At 40.7% G+C, this 16,394-nt stretch overlaps 2 protein-coding genes across 2 annotated transcripts; one reads left to right on the top strand and one right to left on the bottom strand.

Moving 5' to 3' along the window:
- Positions 1–2,545: 2,545 nt before the first annotated feature.
- On the bottom strand, positions 2,546–4,476 carry LOC115111040 (homeobox protein Nkx-6.3-like). The gene is made up of 3 exons (XM_065011262.1): positions 4,046–4,476; positions 3,059–3,228; positions 2,546–2,917 (listed from the first exon to the last, which is right to left on the bottom strand). The coding sequence occupies exons 1-3, from the start codon at positions 4,452–4,454 to the stop codon at positions 2,687–2,689; spliced, it is 810 nt and encodes a 269-aa protein (XP_064867334.1). The 5' UTR covers positions 4,455–4,476; the 3' UTR covers positions 2,546–2,686.
- Positions 4,477–7,688: 3,212 nt separating this feature from the next.
- On the top strand, positions 7,689–11,074 carry LOC115111039 (E3 ubiquitin-protein ligase NEURL3-like). Its single transcript, XM_029636923.2, has 4 exons — positions 7,689–7,773; positions 8,770–9,270; positions 9,890–10,075; positions 10,501–11,074. Exons 1-4 carry the CDS (start codon positions 7,713–7,715, stop codon positions 10,653–10,655), a joined length of 903 nt encoding a protein of 300 aa, XP_029492783.1. The 5' UTR covers positions 7,689–7,712; the 3' UTR covers positions 10,656–11,074.
- The last annotated feature ends 5,320 nt before the right edge of the window (positions 11,075–16,394 follow it).

Raw genomic sequence — 16,394 nt, 5'->3', positions numbered from 1 at the left:
CTTCTGGACTGTTTCAGTTACTGTGATCAGTTTGATTGTTTTACCAAACAATAACTTGTTTACCATCTCACTCTTTAATTTGAATGTGGATGTGTCTGGAATGGATGTTTGATACCACAGTCACACATACACACACACATGCACATCCATGCACATGTTCACACACACGCAAGGTTCAAACAATTTGAAGCTTGACACCTACGCATTTTTTTGGTTGTATTTATTTTATTGAGTATATCTCTCTTTCTATGTTTTATGTTTATTTGTGCTGTAGCAACCTCTTCAGATCTTTGTTCATTGTCCATGTTCTGTTTTGTATGAAATGGATGGCTAGTTTGCATCATTTTGCTTTAATAAGGATTTTTTTCAAAGACTTTTAAAATATAATCATGGATTTCTTAGTGATTAATAGTTGTATCAAATATTCAGAATGCACTTAAATGATCAATGCCTATTAATGAAGTTATTCAAATGTTGTACTCTTATTTTAAGGTAGAAAATGCATAATTTGTAATCAATCTTCCTCTGTAGTATGTGGTGATTGACTGACACTCAATCTGCTGTGAAGTAATTATAGACTGATATGACAAGGATTCATTAGTTCAAATGTATAGATAGATTATCCTTGTAATCTGGACCCTGTCAAATGTCCTTAATTAGTTTACAATCAATAATGTATGGGTCTGCGTGGAAAGTGCAAGGCCCACTCAATAATATACTTATACTAGTTGATTCATGGTATTGTCAACATATTGTATTGCCCTTCAGGGATTGCTCTTGGTTTAGAGTTCAACATGAGGCCAGTAGTATTGTTAGATGGAGTGGACTAATGCCGTTTGTCAAATTTTCTGGTCAAACACAAAAAAAACACTACATTCATGTAATGCTTCCAGTTTTGTAAATAAATGTTGACCACTGCAATTACATTACTGTATTATTCTCCCTTAATGAGATTCTACTCACTGGACACACTGGTTGAATCAACTCTGTTTCTACGTCATTTCAGTGAAATTATGTTAAACCAACGTGTAATATATGTTGAATTAACTTCTGCGCCCAGTGGGTACCTTGTAAAACCAATGTCAATGTTATTGCTGCTAGCTTGATTCTTCTCAGCTGGCATTCTACTTGCACCTCTCGCAGGGTCATGCAAGTGTTTTTCTTTGGGTAGGTAACTATGATCTCTATTTGTCTTTCTCTATCTCTTTCTGTTACACCAGTAATGGCATGACCCGCATGACACAAACATTTCCATGTGATTTCAGATTAAGTTCTTAAAGAATGGCTTCTCTCCCATGTTTACAGACAGAACTGAATGCACCTGAAATGCCAGTTATGGCTGAGTTTTCGTTTCCCAAACATGCCAACACTGACATCAGTGTTGCTCTTCAGCTTTCCTCCTGGCTTCCTTGTCTCTTCTGTTTACAGTATATAACTTTCAGTGGTAGAAAGTTATCTGATACAGTATGTATTATTCTGGGAATATTTCTAAAAGTTTGTAGTCTGTAAAGGGAACACTCTCACACACTCCTTTAGCATCTGTCCTAATGACAAACAGCACTGAGCTGCTGATGAGTCTGATTTCTTGGTCTTCTACACAGAACACTCCAGCCAGTTCAGCCACTGCACCCTGGTATATAGATCACAGTGGGATTGGCCTTTGACCCCTCTCTTCTACTCAATGATTGTGCCTCCCTACCGCCGATCTGTCTTAATTGTCACTTGTAATCTCTATTGCTGATATAGACTTCAGTGCCTGTTTTAATGTCAGATCCAGTGTGCTATTAGTAGTTTGTTTTTGGGATTGTTGACTTTTATATGGAAATAATTACAGAAAAACCGAGGCATGACACAATCATTTTACCATTGTTTTCAATAAATAATTCACAATTTATTTTACAATTCCAAATTTCCTCATTTATTTACACTATACTTATGGGACCTATTTTGGATGTGCAGAAACCCTCAAATGTCATGAAAGCTTGCCAACACATTAGTCGAAATAGAATGTTAAGACTTATTTTGAGTTATGTGTGCCCTCAACGCCAGTATGAAAACAGCATGTCCAGGCTCTCAAGTTAAATTAATAAAGGTTCATTATATAAGTATTCTGTGTTCATAGTTACTGTACAGCAGTTAACTGTGAACAAATTCAAATGGATATTGAATGTTAGGAGTACAACAAGCAAATGAATTAGATAAAACAAATAGTGTTTGTGTTTGTTCTGTACAAATAAAATAGGTACTGTAAAGAATGGCATAATCAATGCTCTACAAATCATCTATACAGTTTGTCTACTATAATGTGTCTTTATACATTAGAAACTATTTCCTTTCACGTTTGATACAACCATCATAACAGATTATCATGATGGGTTTCCCACATAACAGTAAACCAGTTTCCACATTGAAACTCATTGACATGTTCAATTCTCAATTTAACTGTTTCACCAATCATTACATATGTAACATCTCTCTGTTTTCACTATACAGTACTGTACGTCAAGGCAACAGTTCAAGTGAACCATTACCCCCTTTTCTCCTTAAACTTACTGTATTGTAAATGTGTATTCTTTTAACATGCTTGAATATTAAATTGTGGGTCTATACTACAAAATGATTCGTTTCATGATACCCCTTGCTACAACATGCACATCTGATGTGTGTGTGCGCTTGTGTTAGTGTGTCAGACGTGGTGTGGTCCAAGGTGGAGTACAGAGAAAGCCCGGCGGTGTTTACGCAGCAGCAGTCGTATCTTCTCGTCGTCTGAGTCGGGGTCCAGAGGCTTGTTGTACTCCTCATCCTCCACCTCGTTCTCCGAAATCTCCCCTCCCTGCTCACCCTGTGTGGCCTGGGTGGAGCTAGGCTCTGAGGCACTCTTCTTCCTCCACTTGGTACGTCGGTTCTGGAACCACACCTGATGAAATCATTTATTTACTTAGTGGGATTTCTTATTTTAACCAGCTTACATTACATTATACAACATTGTAATACTTTTTACAACTTGAATTCAGATGAAGTGTTTAACTGTTAGTGCATGCATGTAGATCTATTTTACCTTGACTTGTGACTCTGTCATGCCCAGGGAGTAGGCCAGTCTAGCTCTCTCTGGCCCGGCCAAGTACTTGGTCTGCTCAAAGGTTTTCTCCAGGGCAAATATCTGATGTCCACTGAATGTAGGTCTGGTGTGCTTCTTCCTGCCTGACATATCTCCTAGATGCCCACTGTCTGGAAATAAAGTATATATTACAGTTAAGTATTTTTCGTTGTTGTTTTGAGTCATTTGGGGACTTCATATTAATAGTGAGGTAAATAATGATGATCTGGTCAATTACATAGATATGAATCTCCTAACTGTAAAATGTTAGTCAAATATTCTTATATTGGAGGAATCCAAATGAATAAACAAATAAAACATTTTATGACATAGATACAACCAAATGTCCTGTATTTTTTAGGATGGTTGTTTTAAAGATGATCAGATATAATAATAGATAGAATACATTTCTCAATACCTCATTTTTTCACACACACATATATATATATATATGATATTTTAAAATCAATCTTGAAAGGTTTTATGTGACTTGCACAGCATTATACATGGATATAGCATGCAATCAGGTTCAAAATATTTGTATGTATGTCAAGTGGATTAATCCGTTTTTAAACAATGGCACATAAAATAACATTATAGATTACAATATCTAATATTGAGTATTTCAAAGACAACAGTGCACTCTATCAACAATATATTTACACCTTTAACTAACAGAACCTTGAATTAAAAACTTGAATGAGATAAATTAATTTATTAAAATGTTTTAACTAAGATGTTTTTGAATTAAACAGAAATTGGCAGAGTAATTTACACAATTACATTTATTAATTAGTTTGAGCTTGTAGAAAAACATGACACTAATCTAGCTAATAATACAATTCTCTGAATATCATGGATGAGTGATAAGAGCCAATGTCATGCCTCAGGCAGTTGGTTAGTGAGTGGTGTGATGTTAAGCTGACTACAGTGTGGAGTTAGACTCACTGTCTGTGCACTGCTGCCTCCCTCCTCTCCACTCGCACCCGCTCTCTGCCCAGCAACTGCCACTGCGACCCTTCATGGGGCACTCAGTGCCAGGCTTGGTGAAGCTGCCCAGGGAGGGGTTATAGTCTGCACAGTTGTAGTAGACCCCTGGGTCCACAGTGCCAAAGCCCCCCATGGTGGGGTATCCAGAGAGCAGGGTGGTGGTGCCTGTAGCGCCCATCATGGAACGGCTGAGAATGTTGCTAATGCCTTGGGCTGTGTCCGCTGCCTGCAGCTGGCTGTTCAGGCCTGGGTTGAGCTTGCAGAAGGAGTTGGGCACTGAGAACTGACACACAGGTGTCTTTAAATCCGAGGAGAATTGGTTCAGGCTGTTGTTAAACAGGAAAGACCCCGGTATGTTGGGATCCATGGGAAGTGGTCCCGCCTCCAGATTTCACCAACTCACCTAACAAGGTCCAGTCATGAAAAGACCCAGTGTGGCCCACAAAGTTTCAAGTTCACTTCTCTCACCAAGCTGAATGAATACAGGTTTGTTGATTGTGTTCTTATTTCTTAATCCAGTCTTTTGATGTTCAAATGATGACCTATGATGCAAATGCCAATGTCCCCTAACTGAGGACCAGATTACTCCAGGTCACTGGTATCTGCAGAGGTGTCTCTCTAGCTGGTTATGACAGCAGAGGGCAGGTACCAGCATAAAACCTCTTCACTCTCTTCCTTCACCTGATTTGTGCCATTGTACTGTACGTGGTAATTCCAAAATTAGCATCATGTGTTGTGGCACCTGAGAAAGAGTGTTCACAGAGTTGCTCCTCAAGACAAATATCTCCTCCCTGCTCTCTCCTCGGGGGTCATAAATAAGCAGTATCTTGAAGTGGAGTGGCACCTTGATAAAGATAGGCCATATTAGAATGCTGCTTAGGATTGGTCAGGGTCTCACAGCTCTCATGCCTTTCTATTGGCTCCCTGGTCAAATCCAACTATTGGAAAACAGCAGATTAATAGTGTTTTGAAAAGGTAGAGTGTGAACAAGTTGCTTGTTGATGGCCTGACATGGCTGGCCCTCTGTGGTGCTGAGGCAGAAGTAGCTTCGGCACACAGATTTATATTTCCTCTGTTTTAGTCCATTGCATGTGTTGTGATGTTGTGTTGCTGCCATGTTGTGTTGTGATGTTGTGTTGCTGCCATGTTGTGTTGTCATGTTGTGTTGCTGTCAGGTTTTGTTGTCACGTTGTGTTGCTACCATGTTGGGTTGTTATGTTGTGTTGCTGTTTGTTGTGTTGTTCTAGGTCTCTCTTTATGTAGTGTTGTGGTGTCTCTCTTGCCTTGATGTATGTTTTGTCCTCCATTTGCCTCTTGGTAAGCCGTCATTGTAAATAATAATTTGTTCTTAATTGACTTGAATCGTTAAATAAAGGTTACATTTTTTTTAAACAGTGGGGGAAAAAAACTGTGAATTGATTTTAAAATTATTAGAGGATAATAATAATAATTAATGAACTAGTCTATTTGTAATATGCACACATATTGCTCTGATTTCTATAATTGTGTCTATATGTGCACATTTAGCAGAAGTCAAATTCATTACACTCGCAATGTTTGCTCTTGCCAGGACAGATTGATAGCAGTCTACGGGAAACGCCAAGAGTGTTGCATAATCTTGTGTAATCCTGACCTTTGGAGTTTTCCTGAGGCAATTTAGTGGGGGGAGGGGAGATCTAACATGTGACTATTAGCTCACTTTTCTCCTTACTTTTTTCTGGTTACTTTCGATATGTCCAGTAACTTTCCAAAAGTGGTGACATGATTTTGGAATGTAAATTGGGATGGTCTGTATCCTGTCACATGATGCTGAACCTGCGGATTCCGCAACCTCCAACAGAGGGCAGCCAAATTCACCTTTTATTTTGAGCAGTGGGTGACCAGCAGTTTGGTTTATAACCACAAATGGTTGACATGCCTTGTTTTGAATGACCAGCCTGGTCTCATAGACTAGAGGTAACATAGTAAACATAAACCCGGGACACTCAAATTAGTATGATATGTTATGTTTGGTATGGTTACATAAGACAGAAGGTTGTTGGTTGGTTGGGGTCTAGCAGCCCAAGGTTGCGTGTTGAATCTCACCATGAACAACTTTAGCATTTTAGCTAATTAGCAACTTCGCAATTACTTACTACTTTTGAGTTACTTTGCAACCACTTTGCATTTTAGAAAAACCCTTCCCCTAACCTTAACCTTTGAACCTCTAGCCTAGCTAACGTTAGCCATCTAGCTAACGTTAGCCACAACAAATTGGAATTCCTCAAATATCATACGTATTGTAAATTAGTAACATATTGTATGAATTGCAAATCATAAGATATCATACAAATTGCAATTCATAACATATCATATGAAATGTATGATGGACATTCACAAATGAATACATAACATGATAAACGTAACATATCCTACTAAATGGAGGGAGACAGATTTAGATTTACTATGTTACATCTACCCATGAGTCCAGGTTGGAATGACATAGGCTTTGTGAGTTACATTTGCACATTTTCAAGATAATCTCAAAAACAACCGTTTGAAATGAGGTAGAGTTGAGAGGTAAGTGATGCCATTAGCCTATTTTGTAATGTGGTCAACTCACTGCCACCATGTTAAGTCCCCTGTGAGATACCTCGCCATGGCCCTGGCCCAATAGAGACTACTTTGTCATATTACCAGCTCACTGAATCAATCATGGATGTTTGAGCTGATGCAAAGGTTCAAATGTAGAATTTCCACTGAGTTTTGCAGTTATTTTTTAGACGTTTGAAATGGAAAACCCCAACCCTCTTTTGTTACTGTTATAAATTATCCTCTCCCCGTGAAAAAATGATGTGGTGCATATAGCGATGGTTAGAAAGTGGAACCTACAATTCTTGGATTAAAAAAAGAAAAGAAAGAAAAGTGTTATACACAACTTAACTTTTCACAGGACCTGAACAAAGAAATGATCCAATATAGATAAACACAACCCCAGAAGAAGACAACATTCTTTACCTGTCACCTATATAATTGTATTGCTCTGTTAATAATGGAAATTCCAACTCCTGATCATCTCTTCTCCCCTACAGTATGTGAACCAGGTACTGTATGTGGAATATTCTCCAGGCACACAACATTCTGTTGTTTGCATTGTAGACTATAGCTACCTGCTTTACATGTGTAGTCATTGAACATGGGGGAATTCCTTATTGTTGAAAGAATAATGTAATTTCTGGTTTAGCAGTAATTATTTTCACATTATATATACCTACTTAAAGAACCTGGTTTATTCACAACTTGAGTAATGTAAAATGACAGTGAAACTACTGGTTGATTTCCCACAGTTGAGTTTTATCATGCTTTAAAAATATACAAATGTTACTGTTTTCAAAGATCTCAAAGTGTTGGATAAAACAGAAAATGGTGTTAGATAAAATAAATGAAAACATGGTCTCTTCTGTTAGAATGTAGGTACTTTTCCAGAGTACTGTCCTGCCCCTTAGCCCTCCCATTTCCTTTCCTTGTGATGATACATCTTTTGTGTATAAACTACAGGCACGTGGGCAGACAGAGGAGTATAAAGCCTGTGAACACTCCCACCACCTCAGAACTACTCAAACTACTGTAGGTGTACTATGTGGCTATGCATTACATTACAGAGGATACGAAGAGCAACATGTACAAGATGGTCAGCAGAAGCCTTGGTAAGGATCGTCTCTTCATTGATGAATGATGGCAACTGTGTTGTAATTGTAATAGGAGGAAAGTCTACTTCTAGTATATTTTCATAGATGTAGACCAACCACTTATATTATAATGGTCTTATGTAAAGTGGATCTTTATATCTACAAACGTTACAATATTTTTCCTTCAATGAATCATGCACATTTACGTCTAGGGATTCTGGTAGGCACAGATAACAGTAAAGCTTTTCATTCACAACACTGACATACTATGCATGGCAGATACCCATGGATATGGCAGATCCTCGAGGAAGACCAACCTGTCATTTACGATATACAATTGAATAAGAGATTTTCTAGCAACCAGCCATATAATCCGTTTTCTTTTTTAAAAGTGTTATTATGGCGAGACTAGGAATTAGATTTACTAGTGACAAGAACTCTGCTATCCAGAGGCTTCTCTGGTCCAGGGTGAGAGGGGGCTAAATTATTATTCATGTGAATGAATGATTTCATTTGAGACACAAGTTTAGGACAGGTTAATGGGGAGATACAATTTAATGTAAGACAAATCAGATAATTGTTTAGGGCACTGTAAACAGGAATGTGATGTAAACAAGACTCTTCCTTAAAATGTATCTATCAACATAGTGTAACCGCCTTTCTTGCTGGCAGCAAAACTAAAATAATAATAACACTAATATAATCTCATCTCCTCTTTTGCAAGTAACATTCAGTATTTTTATTGATCAGTGAATGAGAATTGCTGTCATTTAAGATGATTTGACAAAAGCCTTTCCTATACCGATGCAATCAACTTTGTTGGCTTGCATAGAATCAATTCCATAAAGCAGTAAAGCAGTTTCAATCTCAGTCACATTCAGATATTCATTTCTATGTTGTTTTGATCATTTTAATCATTATGTCTGTCAACAACAGCTATTTTTTTCATCCCTGACTGAGGTACTGTAGCATTCAAATGATTAGCCCTACTTCCCCTTTTCAAATCTTCTTTAGAGCCTGAGCCAGCACACGTTTGTGGACCCCGCTGCCTGGGCCCTTTGGCCTTCCATAGGGAGGCGGTGGGGGCTTTGGTGAGCCTGAGCCAGGGAGATAGACGGGCAGACAGGACTGGGGACACCTTCAGACATGGCCTGGTGTTCAGCAGCCGCCCGGTACAGCCCCAGGAGAGGGTGTGTCTGCGAGTGGAGCGGTGTGGGCTGAACTGGTGTGGAGCCATGCGTATAGGCTTCACCACTGTACCTCCAATTGCCAGAGACTTGCCCTCCTTGGCCATCCCAGACCTCACAGACACCCCTGGTCACTGGGCCGCTCCTGTGCCTGAGGTGTGCTGCCTGGCAGGCTCAGAGCTGGAGTTCTGGGTCTCCTATGGCGGTACATTGTATTTCAGGAATGCCAACGGCCGACGACACAAACTGCTGGAGGGAGTAGACCTCAGCTGGCCCCTGTGGGCCATGATTGACGTGTATGGGCAGACCTGCTCTGTGCTCTTACTGGGTAAGTTCAGAAATCAGTGGAACATGTATGAATGAACAGTCTGTCTGTCCTTCTCATTTGATCTATTAGTTTAACTTTTTACTGCAGTGGGCTAAATCATTGTCACACAGAGTGATTCTTGGTAGTCTTAAACAAATCTTCTTTGAAACAAAAGTATACACCTCACATACATGGTTATGGGCTTAAAAGAAGAAGACACGTACCATGTCAGATATAAAGTTGAAATGTTACATTTTGAGTTTGCATCCCAATATTATGCTATATATACGTCACTGTCACGACTTCCGCCGAAGTCGGTCCCTCTCCTTGTTCGGGCGGTGTTTGGCGGTCAACGTCACCGACCTTCTAGCCATCACTGATCCATTTTTCATTTTTCGTTGGTTTTGTCTTGTCTTCCTTCACACCCGGTTCCAATCTGATCAATTACATGTTATGTATTTAAACACTGGATTTTCATCAGGTTTTTAATAATAATCTTTACTAATTATGAAATTATGAAAAATATGAATAACATTCCACCCATGAGGCCAAAGAGGGCGCTTTTGGTCATTGACTGCAGGAAAGGGCTACTGATGTCCAACTGTCAGGGACTAACTACATATCTGGTTATCTCTTGTAGGTTCGGAGAAGAAATACTTTTGGTGTAATCGAAAATCCTGTCCTGCTCCTCAACGGCATTCCTCCTGTTCTGCTCATCAGAGACATGCCTCGCTCAACGTAGACAAATATGTGAATGTGAAGCAAATTTGTGATGACAGCCATGACAGATATCCTCTTTCATGTCCAGCCAATAAGCAGACATCAAGTAAGCGTCATGATACAACAAACTCTATCTTGTTTTAGAACTTTTAAATGAAAAATATCCTTCATGTGAATGTAATTGCTTAATAACTCATCTAGCTATTCTTAAAATAATAATGTTCAATACTATTTCAAACCAAACATTTTTCTAAGGCTAACATTTTACACACATGTACTATTGTGTGGCTAAACATTTATTGAAACATATAAGCCATGCTGCTTCAAGGACATACTGTAGCTACAGTACATGTTAGCCATAGGAGTGAGCCACATAGGAGCCACATAGGAGTGAGCCACATAGGAGCCACATAGGAGTGAGCAACCTTTTGGACACCACACCACTAACCACCCTAACTTCAAAGCCATGCCGAGCCGAGTCCCACTTGACCTTACAGGTCATGTAACTGAGCGTATCTGTTCTGATGGCAGACTGTAAGAGTGTAGAGGACTGCGCAGTGTGTATGAGCCAGAAGGCCTGTATCAGCCTGCGGTGTGGCCACCAGTGCCTGTGTCTCCAGTGTGCCACCAGAGTGATCCAAGAGTTTGGAACCTGCCCTCTGTGTCGCCAGAACATCAAGAACTAAACGGCCCCAGGCACAGACCATCACATGACAAACTGATATGATGATATGATTAAATGCTGTTGAGGTACAACCACAATAAGACTGAGAAGAGGAAGAAATTAAAATGCACAATCTACTGAAAAGATAATGAATGTGACCTGCCAGATATGCTGCTATTGGCATAAATTGCACAAAAAGACTTGAATGTGTAAAGCTATATTTTCTTGTGCATGTACTTTACTTGACTGTGGTCTATTACTATAAGAGTGACTTCCTGTGCTGATAACTATTCGGTTTGATATATAACTGTTTTAGGACCATATATCAATCGCTGCCTTTTACCCATACTGTCTACTTTTTGTATCTGTTATTTAAGACATGTTGTCTGTTGTAGAAAGATATATGTGTTTTTATACGTGTAATAAAATCCATGAACATAACTGCTACTGGGCCTAGTGTGGTCTGCTCATTTCGTGAAGTAATACTTACGCAGCTCACCATGTTACACATTTCTCATTATAAAATGCAATTACAAAGACATTTAATAACACAGAGTTACTGATTATCTGCATGTCAACATATTTTCGGTCTCTGTTTAGGGCCGTACGCTTTTGAATACCCTAGTCCTAGTTCATGTCCACATCCAGGCTCAACCCTAGTCCTAGTTCATGTCCACATCCAGGCTCAACCCTAGTCCTAGTTCATGTCCACATCAAGGCTCAACCCTAGTCCTAGTTCATGTCCACATCCAGGCTCAACCCTAGTCCTAGTTCATGTCCACATCCAGGCTCAACCCTAGTCCTAGTTCATGTCCACATACAGGCTCAACCCTAGTCCTAGTTCATGTCCACATCCAGGCTCAACCCTAGTCCTAGTTCATGTCCAAATCCAGGCTCAACCCTAGTCCTAGTTCATGTCCACATCCAGGCTCAACCCTAGTCCTAGTTCATGTCCACATACAGGCTCAACCCTAGTCCTAGTTCATGTCCACATCCAGGCTCAACCCTAGTCCTAGTTCATGTCCACATCCAGGCTCAACCCTAGTCCTAGTTTATGTCCACATCCAGGCTCAACCCTAGTCCTAGTTCATGTCCACATCAAGGCTCAACCCTAGTCCTAGTTCATGTCCACATCCAGGATCAACCCTAGTCCTAGTTCATGTCCACATCCAGGCTCAACCCTAGTCCTAGTTCATGTCCACATCCAGGCTCAACCCTAGTCCTAGTTCATGTCCACATCCAGGCTCAACCCTAACCTCAACCCTAACCCTAGCCCAGTCCTAGTTCATGTCCACATCCAGGCTCAACCCTCCTAGTTCCACAACCAACCCTAGTCCTAGTTCATGTCCACATCCAGGCTCAACCCTAGTCCTAGTTCACCACAACCCTAGTCCTAGTTCATGTCCACATCCAGGCTCAACCCTAACCACAACCCTAGTCCTAGTTCATGTCCACATCCAGGCTCAACCCTAACCACAACCCTAGTCCTAGTTCATGTCCACATCCAGGCTCAACCCTAACCACAACCCTAGTCCTAGTTCATGTCCACATCCAGGCTCAACTCTAGTTCATGTCCACACCCTAGTCAACCCTAGTCCTAGTTCATGTCCACATCCAGGCTCAACCCTAACCTCAACCCTAACCCTAACCCTAGCCCAGTCCTAGTTCATGTCCACATCCAGGCTCAACCCTGACCACAACCCTAGTCCTAGTTCATGTCCACATCCAGGCTCAACCCTAACCACAACCCTAGTCCTAGTTCATGTCCACATCCAGGCTCAACCCTAACCACAACCCTAGTCCTAGTTCATGTCCACATCCAGGCTCAACCCTAACCACAACCCTAGTCCTAGTTCATGTCCACATCCAGGCTCAACCCTAACCACAACCCTAACCCTAGTTCATGTCCACATCCAGGCTCAACCCTAACCACAACCCTAACCCTAGCTACATGTCCACATCCAGGCTCAACCCTAACCACAACCCTAACCCCAGCTACATGTCCACATCCAGGCTCAACCCTAACCACAACCCTAACCCTAGCTACATGTCCACATCCAGGCTCAACCCTAACCACAACCCTAACCCTAGCTACATGTCCACATCCAGGCTCAACCCTAACCACAACCCTAACCCTAGTTCATGTCCACATCCAGGCTCAACCCTAACCACAACCCTAACCCTAGTTCATGTCCACATCCAGGCTCAACCCTAACCACAACCCTAACCCTAGATACATGTCCACACTCCAGCTCAACCCTAACCACAACCCTAACCACAACCCTAACCCTAGCTTCATGTCCACACTCCAGCTCAACCCTAAACTTAATCATTATTTATTTATAAATTATTTTCCTGGATCTTTAGTGTGTGTTCCTTTTATTTGTATGGTACTTCATGAGGGAGGCTTCTATAGCACTTCATTTGCCTACTATCTTAGCACTTACACTTTTCTTTTACCTTTAGTTTGAACCTGTTTTATTTGCATGATACGTTAAGATCTTTGAATGTGGTTTGTTTCTCCAAATATATGGGAGGTTTTATTAGCATTTACTACCGTTCCCTTAATGCAATTGATTTTTTCATATTAGCACATAACTTTATGAATTATAAGACTTGTTGATTGAGTAATATTTATGATCTGTTTCTTTAAAGCTGCAATATGTAACTTCTTGGGCAACTGACCAAATTCACATTGACATATCTATAGCATCCATTTCTTTCTCATTGAAAGCAAGTCTGAGAAGTGGTAGATCTGTTCTATGTTTCTATACTTCCCATTCTTTAGTTTCAGCTTCAAACAGCTGAAAAAACAATATTTTTGGTTAATGGAAAAAGTATTTCACAACGCTCTAGATTGTACGATGACTCTCTACACGATACTTAATTGTTTTGTCACATAAACCGAAATTAGTCAAACTATTATAGAATTTTAGCAACCAGGATATGGCGGAGCGATTTCTGCATTGTGCATCTTTAAGGGTCTAGATATTTACATATTTTGATTCTGTGTGGTCTCTTCTCCCAGCAAAAAGGCCTTATATTGGACTTTATTTCCACAGCTCCTGAATGCGTACAATATGAGCTTCATGCATTTGGACCACCTGTGTCCATAGGCTGCCATCTAGTGGCCCTTTGTAAACACTACAGAGAACTCTTTATTGAGTCGGGTCGGAGTTTGGAGCTTTCTGTAGGATCACCACCCATGCACTCTTAACAGCTTGAAGAAATGTTCTTTTAACTAGAGGTTTATAAAATGAGTTGGTCAAGTCCCTATGTGCCCGTGCACCCTGTCTCCCTTGTGTGTAACAGACCTCAGTCCCCTTATCTAACCCTAATTTCTACTTTAGGCAACATGTTAGAAATGGTTTTGGGTTAATTAAATGACCGTTAAGCAGTGTTAATGAAGAACAACAGTCAACATCCACCAGTGCCCAATGAATGTGGATTTATTCCTACAAATGCCCACATGGCAGGAGACTTAAAATACAGGGAGGTGTTCAAGGAGAGTCAATGATTTGTCATTTTTAGAACAACATGATGTTAAATAGCTATCAATTTTCAATCTGGAGCCACATTGAAGCCAATGCCATAACATTTACATTTACATTTAAGTCATTTAGCAGACGCTCTTATCCAGAGCGACTTACAAATTGGTGCGTTCACCTTAAGACATCCAGTGGAACAGCCACTTTACAATAGTGCATCTAAATCTTTTAAGGGGGGTGAGAAGGATTACTTTATCCTATCCTAGGTATTCCTGAAAGAGGTGGGGTTTCAGGTGTCTCCGGAAGGTGGTGATTGACTCCGCTGTCCTGGCGTCGTGAGGGAGTTTGTTCCACCATTGGGGGGCCAGAGCAGCGAACAGTTTTGACTGGGCTGCACGGGAACTGTACTTCCTCAGTGGTAGGGAGGCGAGCAGGCCAGAGGTGGATGAACGCAGTGCCCTTGTTTGGGTGTAGGGCCTGATCAGAGCCTGGAGGTACTGAGGTGCCGTTCCCCTCACAGCTCCGTAGGCAAGCACCATGGTCTTGTAGCGGATGCGAGCTTCAACTGGAAGCCAGTGGAGAGAGCGGAGGAGCGAGGTGACGTGAGAGAACTTGGGAAGGAACCCAAAATTGGGTAGGAAATAACCCACTAAATATCTCATAGACCTTTTTAAAGTATTGTTAGGGTGACTCGGGTGATGGTCACGTGCCATGATGATGAAAGTCTGGAACCGTGGGATTTCTCTGATGAGGAGATGATGTGGAGAGAGGAGAACAGAGAGGGATGTGACCTTTGGTTGTTGATCTCACAAGCTGTTCAATATTTATCTTGGATGGCAGACCAGAGTTGGGTGCAGTCAAGACAGAGAGAGAGTCAGAGAAAGGAAGAATTCACCAGTCCGATAGGCCTGAGGAATATCTGAAGACTGAGTCAGACACTGGGAAAGACAGAAGAACCAGCCAGCCACTCAACTAGGTTGACAGGAATACTAACAGAACTAAGGAAACTCTGTGGACAGACACAAGAGCAATAACTTATTATGCCCATAGGGGGCTCAAGGGCACGTGCCATCTCAGATTTGTCCTGTTTAAAAAACGTTTTGATGTTGAATGAATTACTAAAATACATTTTTAAGCCAATGTTTAATCATCATTATTTATAAAAAGTCAGCTGTATTTTGCAGAGGGGCCACACCGACTGGACCAGGAAAAGAGTATCCCCATTCCCAGCAAACACAGCTGATTAAACTAATTGCATTCTAAACTGAAGATGATGATTAGTTGATTATTATAGTTAGATGTAGGGGCGCAACTTTGGTTTTAGAAGTGGGGGGGACATAACTTCATTATTATTATTTGTATTTTTTTTATCCAGTCGGATAAACACTCCGAACAGCCTACAGCCGTTTGGAGGTGGTATCACATTCCAAAGATAAAACTGGGGGGGACTAAAATGCAATTTCAGAATGTGGGGGGGCATGTCCCCTCCGTCCCCAGTGAAAGTTGCGCCCCTGGTCAGATGTGTTATCTGGGGCTGGGGTAAAAGTGTGACACCAATCAGGTCCCCTAAGACTGGAGTAGCCAATCCCTGCTCTAGTGCAATGCAGACACTGGTCATGTCCGAATACCAATACTTGCATCCTAAATAGTAGGCAGTTTGATAAGTTCAATAGTATGCAACATTTTGAAAATCGAGTATACTTTAAATGCCCAAATGTCATACTCTTTTCAGCTTTGACAAAAGCTGATTAATTAGATATGAGGATGCCCTACCAGAATCAAGGAATGGGAAACAACGCAATTGGGCATGACGCATTCTCAGTATGCAGAAATAATAGTAGGTGATTTTTTAATTGATTTAATATGGTTCAAATGCCAGGATGTTATACTAATAGAATTTGATGCACACTTTTCCACAATGCATTGTGTTGAGGTCATGGCATATGCATACTTTTTACTAAACAGTACATGCAAAATATTATGTGACGATGAGTACATAGTATGCAGTTTAAGTAGAGCCTGGTTCCTCTCTAGGTTTCTTCCTGGGTTGCTGCCTTTCTAGGGAGTTTTTCCAAGACACCGTGCTTCTTCATCTGCATTGCTTGCTGTTTAGGGTTTTAGCCTGAATTTCTGTATAGCACTTTGTGACATCTGCTTAGGTAAAAAGGGATTGAAGTACAATACCAGTCAAAAGTTTGGACACACCTACCTATGCAAGGGTTTTTCTTTATTTTTACTATTTTCTACATTGTAGAATAATAGTGAAAACATCA

The sequence above is a fragment of the Oncorhynchus nerka genome, linkage group LG27 (assembly GCF_034236695.1).
Source record: "Oncorhynchus nerka isolate Pitt River linkage group LG27, Oner_Uvic_2.0, whole genome shotgun sequence".
NCBI classification, from domain to species: Eukaryota; Metazoa; Chordata; class Actinopteri; order Salmoniformes; family Salmonidae; genus Oncorhynchus; species Oncorhynchus nerka.
Note: the sequence above shows the minus strand (reverse complement) of the source record. Positions and strands in the feature narration are given on the sequence as shown.